At 35.9% G+C, this 15,687-nt stretch overlaps 2 protein-coding genes across 2 annotated transcripts in view; one reads left to right on the top strand and one right to left on the bottom strand.

Annotated features, from left to right (window-relative positions):
• The window catches only part of mafa (MAF bZIP transcription factor a), a 143,358-nt gene extending 136,847 nt beyond the window's left edge, over positions 1-6,511 (top strand). Inside the window, exon 3 of the mRNA XM_088938905.1 lies at positions 5,052-6,511. The gene's annotated coding sequence lies outside the window, so the exon portion shown is untranslated. The remainder of the gene's footprint in view (positions 1-5,051) is intronic.
• Positions 5,013-15,687, bottom strand: part of wwox (WW domain containing oxidoreductase) — a 381,937-nt gene continuing 371,262 nt past the window's right edge. Inside the window, exon 9 of the mRNA XM_088938904.1 lies at positions 5,013-6,999. Within this exon, the coding sequence (XP_088795030.1) occupies positions 6,811-6,999 (189 nt within the window). The 3' untranslated portion in view covers positions 5,013-6,810. The remainder of the gene's footprint in view (positions 7,000-15,687) is intronic.

Raw genomic sequence — 15,687 nt, forward strand, 5'->3', positions numbered from 1 at the left:
TTCAGTCCTTTTCACATATTACTGCTTCCAGTGCATTTAATGAAATGTAAGGTTACACACTTGTACTACAAAACATACAAAACAAGCGGAACATTAAGAGGCTATGAGCATTCTCCCACAATGCCATGAACACTTACATTTTTTAATAAATATTTTTAAGTTACAAAGATGGTAAAAATCTCGTTCTTTGTAGTGATTCTATAGTAATGCCACTCGGAAGATCAGCTTGTCAGATGTATACCATATAATGCAAAATATAACGGTACACTGTCTTATTAGCCTGCAATGGCACAGCTGTCAAACGAAATTGCCTTGGAAGTGCGTTTTGAACCCGTGACCCCCCTCTGTTACCATGTATCTCCTACATCCTACATAAGCACTCTTTACTGAAGATACAGAGATAGACAGACAGATATAGATGTTACACTTCAGCTTTAAACTTTAATGATTTTTGGTGACTGATAGAGATGTGAAAATAAAGAAGCATATGGCACATTGAAATTCCAACCTCACTTGATCATGGGACCTGGATATTTTATATTGCCAGTCATGCTATTTGCAAACAATGCTGCCACTGACATATCCTCCTGAATGACTCCATCAGCACTCTCACTTTATCTCCACTTGTCCAAATCATTTTCCCCGGATCTCACCTCCCCCTCCTCCCCCCAGCCCCTCCACACAGATGGATTAGAGCCACAACAGGTTTACACGCTGCACATCATTAGCTACCCTCCCTCAATATCCAGCAAATAACAACCAGAGCTCTCTATCACCAGGGCATCCATTACTGCCTGACACTTTTACTGCAGCTATGCTTGCAGAGACATTCCCCTGCTGAGGGATGGAGCTAATTTGGGGGGTGGAAAGGGGATCCAGACCATGTTAGCAGGGAGCTGCCCAAAAAACTCATTGCATTTTTCAGTTGAACTAAATGTACATTTGTAGTTTAAGAACATTAGGCAAAGGACTGAATTCCCACCCAGCGCCAATTAAAGTCAATGTGGTTTGTGTTGCCATCATTAAAGTGCAGCTTGGGAATGCTTCACCACAAAACAGATGCTGCATCCATCACTTTTTATATTAAAACATGGCTTTGTAAACAAGCTTTTAAAATTACATTACAGTTTACATAACATTACATTGGTTATATGTGGAACTTAAATTTTAGATTATTATTGTTGTTATTCTGTTGTCGTTAGTGCATTATAAATGTGTTATGATATAAAAAACAGCTTGGGATGAACTGCTAATTAAATGCTGAGTTGTAATTTACAATTTCCTGTCCTGACATGGATATATAAAAATATAAGTACATTTTGTAGGTGCAGCTATTTAAAGCAGGCATTTATTAAATGAATAATGAGACAAGGAGGTGTGCTAGGGTTTACAGTTCATTATTATATCAATATATTTTAACCAATCTTTATCTCACTTTGTACAGTTTACATGCAATACTTTATAAAAGATAACCAGCTAAACATGCATGAAGCTATCAGTACACATGCAAACAATTTAGCTTTCATGCTAGCAGATAAAAGCTTGCAGGGATACAAATAATGTTAAACGGAGTAATACCAGAGTCTGTGCTGTTTAAAAGAAATGAGGCTAGGCCTGGTCTTGCTTTAGTGCTATTCAACTGTGTGTGTAGCACTCTCACCAGACATCCATTAAAAACACGTATAAGTTAAAGGGCAATTTTCCTAGCCGAGTGCTGCTTCATTTCTAATGGAGCTAGAACATTAAACAGTGTATTTGTTACATAATACCTTACCCCAGGTAAGGTCTAATTGTGAATAAATATGGAATAAATTAACACATATCAATATTTCAACATCAGACAGGCAAAGCAAGGGTCTGAAACAAGTTATGCTATACTGGTGGAAGATAACCTTGTGATAATCCTAATGTCAATTTCAGATAGCATGGTGTTAAATGTAACCCAAGGTTTCTAACTTCCTTTGGTTTTGTTGGTTTCAACAAATACACCAACTTTGCAAAGGTGGTGTTTGGAGCCATGAGCATAACCTCAGACTTGTCACAGTTTAACTTAAGAAAGTTCTATTGCCTCAAACTCTTAATGAAAAACACACATCTGTAAAGTACAGCAAATGCAGTAGAAGTGGTTGTTTTGGTGTGGAAGCAAATCTAAGTTTCAGCAGTGTAGCAATGAAATTCATCTCCATGATGGGCAAATAATCTGACCAAGAAGAACATGTAAATATTAAATAGTAACCCTGTTGAACACCCTCAGTAAGACAGCAACATTAGGATTTAAACAGCCAGGATTTATGCATTGGGTCCTGGTAGTCAAATAGGGGGCCAAATTACATAAGGAAGTACATGTGATCCCTAGATCACTTCCCATATGATCCAGCAGCATATTGCCATTGACAATATCAAATGTGGTATTTAAGAATATTAAGTGACCCAGACTCAGAAGCCATAAAAAATTATTAACTACCTTAGCAAGTATTCCCAGCCACAGTACGTTCTGTCTAAACCCTGACAAAACACACAGGGCTTAAAATGGCATAATTGTGATTATAAAGGGGCTGTTTGGTTCATGCATTTAACCATCTACTCTCTTTTTTTTAAAGTAAATCTGTCAGAGTTGATCTCTGCAGTTAGTTGGAAAGATGTGTGGTATCATGAAAAGGTGATGCTGTATCTCCAGGCAGAAACAAAAAAGCCACATGCTCCACTCCGGCTAAACGACAGGATGACGACTGCAGCACTCTGTCATCTCTGCTTTTAAAGATGCAGGCCCTTTGTCAAAATATCATTTTAAATCATAGCGGCACATTAAATGAGGGCACAATGGATGAACAAGACCATACAACTTAGGTAACCGAGACGCCAATTTACAGTGTCTCAGTGGCAGCGGGGGGTCAGAGCAGACTAGCCCTCTTAAAACACTGCACTTTAAAAGATGAGATTAGATGGGAAAGTGTGGGAGGGGACAGTGAAATAATTATCACCCAAGAGCAAGCTCAATATATCAGAGCTGCTGAAGAGGCAGAGCCCAGAGGATCAGAAATCCAGGCTTGTTTTAATGATGCGTAAGATTACCAGGGAAAATACACTCTGCCATTCAGTGCGGATTGATGGCATTAGTATGTTTTCGTTTTCTTACTGATTTACCCAATTCTTTACACCTGCTTTGTAGATGCAGATTACCTGCAGTAGTAGTACAATAACATATTACACTGTATTGCAAAATGCCTAATAGATTTATCATTTTATTACATACATTTTCAGTTGGTGTGTTGCAGACGTCACAGTGTTGTTATCATCATTATCTCATCTGGTATTATTGTTTAACAGCATAATTCTTCCCCCAAGCAGCTGTCTACTTTTAATTACAGCATACTGTACTACTGTATGTGTACTAACCAGTGAATATTTGAACAAGGCGTTTCATTTTATTGGTTGTTCAAGCAGTCACACAAAATTCATTGCATTTATATAGGAAAATATATAATTACCTTTGTAATGGGAATTGTAGTGGGAATTTATTGTGATATTTCACTTCTGTACAACTGTAGAATGGAAGAATATGCAAACGAAGGAGCTTGTTGCTAAGTGAAACTAAACTTTCATCCAGTCATTTTTAATATAAAAAAATAAGGGTTTTAAATATAAATGGGTGTGGGTTTCAACTGCCTGGCTGGAAAGTCAGTTCTAGTTGCCAACAACTCTTTGTGTAAAGACGTATTTCCTTTTCTTAGTCCTAAATGGACTAGTTTGTAATTGTGACTCTTTGTTTAGCTACAGAGTATTGACTTATTATTGTACCTTGGTTTGACCTTATAATATAATAAGACTTTCATGGTATGGTCAGCATAACATTGTAAAGCTTAAGTCTATCTTCCATTCAATTCTAAACTTTTTGCTGTATACTCAAACATTGTTTGTTTTTTTATTATTATTGCTTCTCCACATTGTCTTGATGAGGATAATGGAGATATAAACATACAGACAGATCCCTTCCTCGAGTAGCTCACCAATGCAGTATGGTCGGTGTATATTTCTGCTGTCAGTGTGGATTACTTTTTTTTGTAATTTCATTGTTATTATTTCTGTTTGACACTCCCTTTATTTTTTTTAACATCTGCACATTAACTAGTTTGCTAATTATATTAGAATCTAAATCGTTCATATAGATCAAGAAGAACAAAATGCCCAAAAGTGGATCCCTGGGATTCAACAGCTTACATCTGCAACATTAGAAACTGTGCCCCTTAAGATGACTCACTGTGTACTGTTCTTCATGCATGCATGCACATTCCTCACCTTGGACTTCTTCAGCTTTTAATTTGAGAAACAACTTTTATGAAAAACCTTAAAAGCTTTCTGGAATTCTAAGAACTTTATATCATGTTGTGTGCTTTAGTTTTATCTGATATTTTTGTTGCTTGTTCAAGAACCATTAATCAATTTGGTTAACGTCTTAATATAAAATAAATACTTTGAATAATAATATGAAATAATATATATGTGATATGTTTAACATATATTTATTCTCCCCAAAATGTTTTGTTTAATGATAATACTACATTTGATAGTGAGTGTAACTATTAAATTAATAAAGTAACAATGGCCCTCATATGATGGCTTAGTTTGCTCTTTTTAGCTGGTTGATTCATATGCTAGCTAAATCAATGAGACTGTTTCTGTATTTGTTTTTGCTTGTCTGTGAAAAAGACACAAACCTTTAAAAAACACTCTGAAGACATACTTTCTCACTACACATAAAATGATTTTAAACAAAGCAAAAAAATCAAATATCTCTGGATTGTTTACATACAGTACATAAAAGAAAAAGTTGTATGGATTATGCATTAGTTCCATATCATTAGTAAAGTTTCATATTTAATAGTGTTATTACATAAAACGTTCTATGATCTGTTTTTTATCTCAATATAGTGCATTTTTATAGTGTGACTGTGACCAATGCATTTTTTTCCAAGGTCTTTAGGATTGCAAAATAAGAAAAGAGAAGGATATTATGAATAATCCTTTAATTTTTTTCTTCTTTGTTTTTACAGAAAACATGATAATGGAATGCTGATGGCTTAGAATGACCTATGGCATGACGACTGACACAAAGCACAACGTTTAAAAATAAAATCACTAAAGAAGAAACAAAGACAACATTATCACAGCAACATTCTTCGGAACCTCTTCCTACACTGCAGATCTTTTCTTTTTTCAGCTGTCTCTTTCTTTAGAAACAAAAGAAGCAACATAAAGATGGCAACTCCAACAATAAAATCAAAGAGAGAGAGAGAGACATTGGTTTCTCTTAAGGTAAAAAATAAGCATGTTTGAATATGATACAAAATGTTAAAATCCAACAAGTTCCTCTACGCCTCGGTGGATGGAAATGTTTAAAGATTAAAGAAAAGACAAAGACGCTCAAACTCTCTGGACACCCTGTGAGTACTGCTGTGGCAACAGTACTTTACACTTTGGCCCACAATCACCATTACAGACATTTAAAAAAAAAGTATTTTTTTACCATTATCATTTTTTTGATTTTGGAAAAACCACTGAATGAAACCCAGCTGACTGATTTTATTTTATATTTTAAGGAAAAATTAACTCTAACACTTTGGCCAGTTCAAATGTTGACAGTACAAGAAGACAAAAGCAGGCTTCTTCCCCAGTGTTCAGTACCCACTTACATTAGATATTTCCTACACCTGAAAAATATAATGGAGATGTATTTAGAGCCCAAAACTGAAAATAGAAAGAATCAGGCGTCTGTAGAAGACTGCTTTTTTTTTAAATTTCCTCTGGATTATTTGATGCCCTTATGGATCAAACCTCTCAAATTTGTAAATACTATGTGTATATATGTATATAAGGTTAAAAAGATCAGAGCGAGAATGTGTACATACATATATAAATTACATGGAATGCTTCGTTATTTTATGTAAAAAAAGGTGAACTATAAATCTTCCCAAGATCTAGTCTTAAGTGGCATGTTATATTTAAAATAGCATACACCCACCTTAACTGAATTTTCTACTGCTATTATACAGAATAATAGGTGAAGAAAAGTTTACATACACACACACACACACACATTTATATTTTTATTCTCACACTCACACACTCACACACACACACTCACACACACTCACACACACACACACACACACACACACACACACACACACACACACACACACACACGCATTTGTCAGATCAACCAGCTTGATTTATGTTGGTCCCCAGACAGTGGTCCTTGACTTGGTTTGCTCTATAAGGGTGGACTGTCTCTATTAAGTGGAAATCACAATTAGCCACATATCAAAGCATGCCCACCCCTCCACATCAAGGGATTTGGCTGGTGTCTACAGCTTTAAATGAACAGATTTGACCTAAAAAATCCCCACAAACAGTAACACCAGTCAGTGAAACCAAGAGGAAATGCAGCTTTCCAAATTCCCATGTGTAGGCTCCATAGAAGTTAAAAAGGGGAAAAAAAAGAGAAAGAAAGATGGATACTGTCTCCTTTATCCTGCTGTATTCACTACTTCCCATTAGCTCTTAACATTTTCACTGTGTTGTGACTGCAGCTATTTCACTTAACACTTTCATCCATATACAAGCCGTATGAAAACCACGAGGAGATGTCGTTGGATGCAGATCCAGAGTTGGCAGCTTACTTTACATTACAGTCTTGGGTCAAGTTGCTTTTCTTTTTCTTGCTTCTATTTTTATTCAGATTTTTTTCTTTTTTATATCTGAGCCATCTTGCTCCCCGTTTTTGCTTATCCCCCAAACAACCGCATCGCTTCAGAGGGACTGCCTGCCAATTCTCTCCCGGATCAGCCGCTCGCTCAGCTCCCACAAGGATACAGCCGTCGACTCACTCTGGGCTTCCTGTGAAGGCAGGCAGCGGAAACAGTTGTTGAAATACATCCCTCCTAGGCTCTCCAGTTCAGGAGCAGTGGCGCAGTATACAGTGGTGGCCGCCCCTTGTTGCTGGAAAGACAAGAAAAAAACAATTTCAGTCAAGTGCAAAAGGAAACCAGTGAAACATTTCTTGGGGAGCTTCTCTGAGGGTCATATGCATGAAAGAAATCCAAAAGCATGTACATCCTAGAGTGTAAAACACTCCTTTCAGTGCATCCTACAGGAGAGAGGCCCACAGACTGACTGCCCTTCTTGCGTAATCAAATAGCACTGAGAAGGGATAAATCCTTTAGAATATTTTTAGCCAGCCTCTAGAAATGGAAAATGCTTTCACTAAACTGATAGAAAATACCTTGGGAAAAGGCTTTGTATATATGGTATGTACAGGAGATATGGCTATCACAGATCTGCAAGCTGACATGTAGATAAGCAGACAGAATATCATAACAAATTTCTAAACAAAGGTTGTGACTGGTGTCACTGGAAGACTATACATGAGTTTCAGTCTAACTGCATGGACACACAAGACCTCTACAAAGGCTTTAATGAGGCAGATATTCCATTAACATTTGCTTTCTAACTTCTCTGAAGCTTTGAATAAATGAAGCTTCAGGTAAGTTGTCTGCTAAAATAAAAAAAAAATTAAAAACTGGCAAAAAATAAAACTTTGTTTTTCATATTTTTTAAAGCAAGAGTTTTAGCTGAAGGTTTCAATGTAAAATGCAGGGTAAAATGCCTCATAAGTAATCTAATGAGAGGTGTAATCAGGCATCTTTGATGTTTTACAAAACCCTGCCAAAATGAACTTGGGTGCTCCAATTAAGCATCGCTATATAAAGTGCAGCAGGGCGCTGTGCCAAAACTGTCTATTCATCTCGTGTCAAAGGGATTTACACATACTGTATGAATGAGTCAATGGCGGCTGCCCAGTGTTCTAAAAGGACTGCTCAGCTGAGCAGACGAGCAGACATCCTGACAAGGTTGAATTGTTGAAAAGCAATGTTCACAGAGTACTCCAGCATAGCCAAACATTACTGTGAATGCTCTTCAGAAAAAAAAGAGGTTTTCTCACAACATATTCTACATCTCGCCTTTTGCTTATGCAAGACCTATGATGCTAAAAGAGCTGGTTTCGCATCCCAGCTTAGTCCTTAAACTTCATGTACCTCATTGAACACAGTAACTACTCTGGAGTTTGAACTGTAAATCGTACACCATATCAGGGCAAATTGTTTTGTAAATCCCATTTTAATAATTTTGCATGGTGATGCTTAACCATTTCTCCCCTTAGTACACTCTGTATTATACAGACTGTAATGTACAGTAAGTTGAAATAGGAGCTGTTGTTAAGATGTGACTGGCTTTTGTGACACATTTTTGCCACATGATGCACTAAATATTTCTGTTGCAGTTTTTAAAGACTAAAATGTGTAAAACAAGCAGAAACAAACTGAGAACACATCTTAAAAACTGCAGTTCCTGCAACCTTTTAATGTTCTAATATTAAAACAAACTTCCAAAAGATAGAGAAATCAAAACTAATAATAATTTTTGCCTTAAACATTTAAAACTTTTTAAATATATTTGTGCAAAATGTACATTTGTGGGAATTAAGCTGAAATCTGAAATGCAAGACCATCTTTTACGTTCTTATGCTTCAAAAATGCTAAGGCATCTTCATAAGAAAGAAGGGATAAACCTGACTTCTATAGGATATACATGAAATAAGCTTGTTCTTTATCTTCAAATAACATGGGCAGAGCACTGATCTAAAAGTGTGAGGCAGTATTTAAGCAATCATCAGCCCATTAAGGCTGATGGCTGAATCTTCTGGCAAACACTGAGAATTATGCTGAAGGGAGTCTTTTAACATTAGAGTACAAAGCTACAGACTAATTTAAGAAGTTAAAACCAGATGCAGTGCAAGCTGCCTCAGCACACAAAAAAGAGAGAAGAAAACGTACGTCAGATGTTAGAAAAAGTACTGTGAAGGTGGGAAAAGTGTTGCAACTATGATTTGATAAAAAAATATTTTTCATAAATAAGCTTTACAAAATAGAAATAGTTTTAGCCAAATTTCCCTCAAAATTATTTTTAAAATAATTACACAACTTGTACCACCTTGCAAAAGTATGTCCGTAAAAAATGAAAGCAAAGTCACATGCTATGACCTTAATGCACTTACTAATCTAGTTGTAAAAATATGTGAAGAAAAATATTAATATGTAAAAGCACTTATTTTCTTTTATTTAGATTTTTTTTAATTAATTGCTGCCCTATATCTAACATAAGGCATATCTAACAAAAGGTTTTTTTACTTTTATTACACACAGGCAATGCATTCTCATAACCAGTTTTTTTTTCTTGTTTTGAGGTTAATCGTAACATGCTTATCATGGGATTGCAAAGCAATAAGATATTGTATATTGTGATCAGTCACTCTGTGACCTTGCATTTGACCTTTCGGCAAAGCCTGACTGATTTACAAGGTGCAGATGAACAGAGGGTGGCTCAGGTTAAAGAAAAAAAACTTGAGGAAGCAGAAATGCGTGCTGTGTGACTCTGTTGCATAAAACTTTGATAATTAAAGCCTAATCACAGGTCAGAAATCTCTAAGCTAAAAGAGAAGACGGGGGCATATTAAAGTGATAGATATACTGAAGAAACTCTTTCTTGTTACAGGACAAGAACTCACCCCCCAGCACAAGCACACAAGCACACACGCACACACATACTGTAACAGTCTTTTCATTTAATAAGGTTTCAGCACCATCCCCTATCTGCCCAAACATTTGCAAGCTGCGGAGGCAGACTGCTTCATCAATCTTTTTAGTGTATGTGAAATTACCTTGGATCTTGTTTTTGGTTTAAGCAAAGAGGGTCTGGTAATAAGGGAACATCATGCTACTTCACAAACCATTTGTCAGCCCATACAGTACTGCCCGAGCAAGGAAAAGGTTACAGATTGTTAATAAATTACTGCTCTCTTATTGAGAGAGCTGGTGTCCTTCTTTATTAAAGATGTCATGAGACAAGCACTATGGCATTTATCGCTCAGTTTCCTACTGAAGTTGCCAGCTCATATGGTGAAAGGACCAATTGCAGAATAACAATCTAGTGCACCGGCCACATTCAGAACTTGTCTTTCATAAATGATGACTTCAGAATATGTGAATATATAACTGTAATCCGGTATTTACCACTCACCTATATCTACAAAGATGACACTGAATCACCTTACATCTTTTTAGAATTCCAATAAAAAACAACATTAATACCAAATCCATGTTAGTATGTACTAACAACCATGACTTTTTAGTTTTATACAATAATATGGATCTTAAATGATCCCAGTTCCTGTGCCTAATTTTGCAATTGATTACCGCAGCAATTATTGATACAGTGGTCCTGAACTAATAAGAGTATTTGACACAAATTACTCTATTAGTGATTATTATGAACTCCTTGTCATTCATTCATTCCTTAATTGAAGGGACTGCGTTATGAACATGTTTAGGTTGCTTCACAATAAAGAAAGCAGCTCTCTGTTATGTGAATCAATAAAAGAAATCGATTAATCACAAATCCAACCATACACTTCGTAAGGAAATGTTAATGACAAAAAATAATAATCCTGAGGGAATAATTGAACTGGTGCCCTTATAAGGTCAATTGAAGAAGCCTGTGTTGTTTTTTTGTAAATGCATCTTGGGTCCATTAAGCAACGCAAACAGTGCCGGGATTCAGGAAAACAGCAGACTAATAGAGTGGCGTTGTGTGCGTGCCACACAGAGAGCAGTAATTTATTACACAGTGGTGTGGGAGATGAGGTAATAAGAAAGCATTTTGCACTGTGGAATAAATGGTGATCTCCACGCCCTCTCCATCTTACACCGTCTGGTGATAATGCTTTGGCTCTGGAGTTAAAATTACACTGCTCAGCCAGGAGAAACAAAAGATTTTTGACTGTCACTGGCCTGGCTGGCTGTGCTGTGTATTAAAAGCCAAACCCAAGAGCTGCACGCTGTCACAGCTGGTGGCGTCGTAGGTGGCATCAATCCCTGGAGCAACAGGGACACTGAATTCACATTCGGCCAAGGGCGAAATCTGGATAAATGTACTGTATGCTTACATAGCAAACAATAACTGTTAAGGAAAATAAGCAATTTATAATAATAGAAATATTGCTCACCATTTCCGGTCCCCTGTTTTTATGAATCAACATTTGAAATATATAATTCAACATTACATCTAGCAGTTGAGAAAGGCCATTTACCCTTATTTAATATAATTGAAGTATTCCATCATTAAGGCAGAGAAGGTTAAATTTTGTACAGTAAATGTCTTCTCATACTTTTACACCTCTGTTAAGGTATTTGTATAGGACACAAGAAAGACAAGCAGATCTAATCTCAAATAAATCTAAGGGCGTTAATTTTTTGTTTTACTAAATGACTGAATAAACCCTGGTAACATATGACTGGAATTTACATTTTTTAAAAACATTAAAGGGATGTTAATTGACATAGGATAGCCTAACAAGAAGCAATAACAAAGTGCACCACAGCATCTGCTGCAGATAATGCTATGCTCTAGAGGAATGTGCTTTACTATGCCAGGAAAATGGTGAAGAAATAATAATGGCATAATCATCAGAGGGAAAAGTAGCATGGCTTAGATTATACAGAGCTAATGGATCTTGTGAATAATTTAATTGTAAAGCTGCTGCCCCCTAGCCAACCAATGGATTCAAAGAAGGGGACGCAATTCTTAGCCTGTTTAACTCTTACAAACCTAGGACACTTCTGCAAGGACAGTCACTGGTGCAGAAGGATTCAGATTGACTCAGCTGGCTGACTGCTCCCAACCGAATCATGTTTTAAGATGAGTTACTGTTTTAGACAAATATTGAGATAATTGTTATTTAAAGGAATTTTAAAAAGGCAAAACATTTTCATTTTTTTCCACAATTCCATAATCCATAATTCCATTCCATGGGCACCTCAGCATGCCATTTCCAGATACTGTAATTTGGTATAAAAAGTAAAGAGTAAATTGTACTCTAATAAATAACTTTATAAAAACAGAAGAGAAAGTCTTCATCTGATATTGGTGAATGGCTGATTTTGGACATTTGATCATATATTTGTAACCTTCCATAAATTAATAAATAAATAGAGAAGTATTAATTGCTTACAGACAATGAGCAGGTGGCTTTTCAGCCTGTGCTGTTTAAGCTCACAATCTGTTTCCTGACAGTTTGATTTAACTTCTGAAAGCAATAGGAATACATATAATTATGTCATTTCAGAATCTTTTGTTTAGCAGATTAAATGAGCAGGATACCAGAAAGAGTTTAGTGCCACAACAAATGCAAATTGTTTTCCAGTTAATATGTACAGTATTAGAAGGGTCAAACCCATAGAGTTCAGGTCTGCATGTGCAAACCTCACTGCCCTTGCAGCTTGAATTCAGTTTGGGATTTCTTGTCCATGCCCAGGGATTGAATCATGCTGCCATCTTTGCAGTGTTTTACCAATTCCCCAAAATAAAAATAGTGACCAACTCTGAGTCATCAAGCAGCTGTGAATGTACCAATCAGTGTCCCATCAGTTCCAACACGAGAGGGGAATTTGAGTAATTAGTGCCGGGAAAGGGGGATAATCCTTCTGTCTTAAGTCAGTGGGAAACCACAGTAGATGAAGCAAGGGAGCTGTCCCCCTTTTCCTGGAACACAGAGAATTTCAACCAGTAAAGCTATCCTTCCTGTTCTTGAATGCAAAGGTCAGACAGAAAAGGGAAGTTTCTATGAGTTATTTCTCAGACAAATTGGTACACTGCACCTACTGTAGTCCATACAAAATCTTACACTAACATATATGTCTGTTCAAAATGTCATTACACAGAGGTCTGTTAAGCTGATATAATTTAAGATAAAAAGTTAAAAGTGGTACCTCTGGAAGATAATCAAAGCTGTATGTACAGTATGCCTCTAGCTAACATTATAAAGCTGCCATCATGGACCATGTGTGTCCAGACTGATACTGTACATGCAAGAATGTAATAAAAGCCTCTATCATTTACCTTTTTTAATGACAAGATTTGAACCATAATTAACTAATGTTTTTTTTCCTTCTGTGTCCCATCTATATATATATATTAGCTTTTACCTTTCAAATGTTCAAATATTTCAAACTGCAACTGTTAAAGGATTTCACAAGGATTGTAATTCAAACCAAATAGGAACTGCATCATCTTACTACTTATCTTAACCCCAGGACATTTAGACCTGATGACCCCTATGGGTAATAAGCTTTATGAGATAACATACTAACACGCTAGGCCATCCATTACTGTCATTTATCAAAACAGAAGCTGTGAAATCAACGGTGTATATACCCAGTATGAAATCCAGCCATTTCTAATTGTAGGTTATACTGAAGACAACACTAAGGTTCTTTTATTAATAACAATAGCAAATAAACAGTTTACTGCAATTATGTAGAAATGTAGATGTACATCTAGATGTACTTTATCTGTTTACAAACAAAACTGTCCATTTCTCTGTATCTTCAGATTGCCATATTATCTGTTAGATCTTTAGCTGCTAATTTAAATATATATATAGCCCTAGCACAAAGTGGCTCTGACACAGTCAATGGTATATGTATAGTTATATAGAGAATCAAAAGGGGGATTCCTTCAGTGTGACACAAATTGTTGTTGTTTTAAATAAGCATTGAACCATCCTTAAGTGTTTGAAGAGTACAGAGGACCTATAGCACAGAAAAAAACAGGTAATGCAAATATACAGGAAAACACAACAACTTTCACTCAAGCATAAGTTGACACCAAATCTGCTGACTGATCTTGCAGTTATTTTTACTCAAGGATAAAATTCTAAACAGCTTTGTATTTAAGCCGAATACTTCTGCAGCAATATCAAGGTGGAAATGCCAAAGCATCACAACAAATACCATCAACCACATAAACAAAAAAACTTTCAATGAAGGACTTTCAATGGAGCTCAGTCTTGCTAGAACTTGCAATAAGGAAAGCAAAAGAGCCCTTCTGCAACAGTCCTGGAGGTTCAAGACTGCACTGGGACAGTGAGGAGCTTTGAGAGAAATAGCTTTAATGATCGCAATCTTCCCAGCCATGGACTCTGGCTACAACCATAATGAGTGAGGCTTTACGGAGCTGGCTTGGTGTTTAATTCATGTCTTCCAAATACACCACAAACATGAAAAAAATAAAAAGGAGATGTATTTTTGCAATAAAAACAAAATTTCAATAATAATAGCATTGGTTAAGACAAACAAAAGGCTGAGAGAAAAGGCCTGATGGGCTTGGAGGACAGTGCGTTTAAAGATCCTTGTAAAGACAGGTGCTTCTGTGTTGTGTTTATATGTTCTGTGTGTATATTTGTGTAGAACCCTATGAACAAGCTCAAGTCTGTACGACTCAGAGGGCTCTTAACACCACCCAGTTTATTAATATTTCATTAGTACACAGAGTCTCATTTATACTGTTTCCATAATTAATGACAATAGCATAGGCACTGCCTTTATAAGGAGATGATGTGTGTCTGTTGGTCGATGGTTTCTTTGACAAGAACAAAGTAGATTAATATGATTCACCAGCATCTTACCACTAGTTTGTAGTGCTCTATAGTATGTACTGTTGTTTTAGTCACAACATTAAATGTCAATACTCTATTAGTGAATATTTCCAAGCCCTCAATTGCTCATAGAATATAGTAAATCAAGAATATCACTAGTACCTTTATTATGCTATATCTTAGCATAGAGAAATAATCGAAAGAGGTTATGTCTTCAAAAATAAAAAGATTGCGTTCAATCATGGGAACGTTTTCTTTATATGCATGTGATGACTATTCAAACTACTGTACTTTAGAAGAAATGATAAAGCTGCCTTTTCTTCTCCTGACTAGACTGTAAATAAAACACGAAATGTAGATCAGACCGTTCTCAGCCCCACCTCTGTAAATAGGTTGTAAATAACAAACTGCTATGCATGCTGATATTCTAGCAATTCTTTCAGGTACTTTTATAATCCAAAATTCTCATATGGCATGTAATGAAAAAATGAAAAATAAAAAAAAATAAAAAATGGTTTGTTAAATTTGACTTAAGGATCATAAAGAAAAACTGTCTTAGTAATTAATGTTTTCTTACTAGATGGTAACTTTGCCTGTCATTTCCACTGTGTATTCTCCTCATATTATTGTTACTTGTCCATGCATTTGTAAAGGTAGGGTTGAGGCAAAGTGTAAAATGACTCCAACTTTTGAAAGTAACTGCAAAGAATATTAGCGGAGATGACTGCACAGTTTCTGACCATGTTATTGTTGCCCTGTGGTTCTTTAAAATTACTCATCATATATCCATATACATTGACAAATTAAGTCTATCAATAAATGTTTCACAGTTTATTACTGTGTACTGTATAGTAGAATTTCAATTCATGAAAAGTATTTTTTATGGACAAAGTCAAGGTCTGAATGCAGTTCGATGTATATAACCAAAAAACATATTTTCACCAGCTTCAAACTAATTTTTTTAACTGGTTTGCTTACATTCACGACACAAAAACACATTCAAAAAGTAATGATAGAATTAGAGAATTCAGTTTGTGAAACAAACTGATCTTTTGAAAAGAAAAAAAATAATTACAGGGCACTGTTAATTTGTAAATTAATTAAGGTTTTTAAATTAAGGGCTTTTTTCACTTTCA

This window comes from Atractosteus spatula, chromosome 21, assembly GCF_055471065.1.
Source record: "Atractosteus spatula isolate fAtrSpa1 chromosome 21, fAtrSpa1.hap1, whole genome shotgun sequence".
Lineage (NCBI taxonomy): Eukaryota > Metazoa > Chordata > Actinopteri > Semionotiformes > Lepisosteidae > Atractosteus > Atractosteus spatula.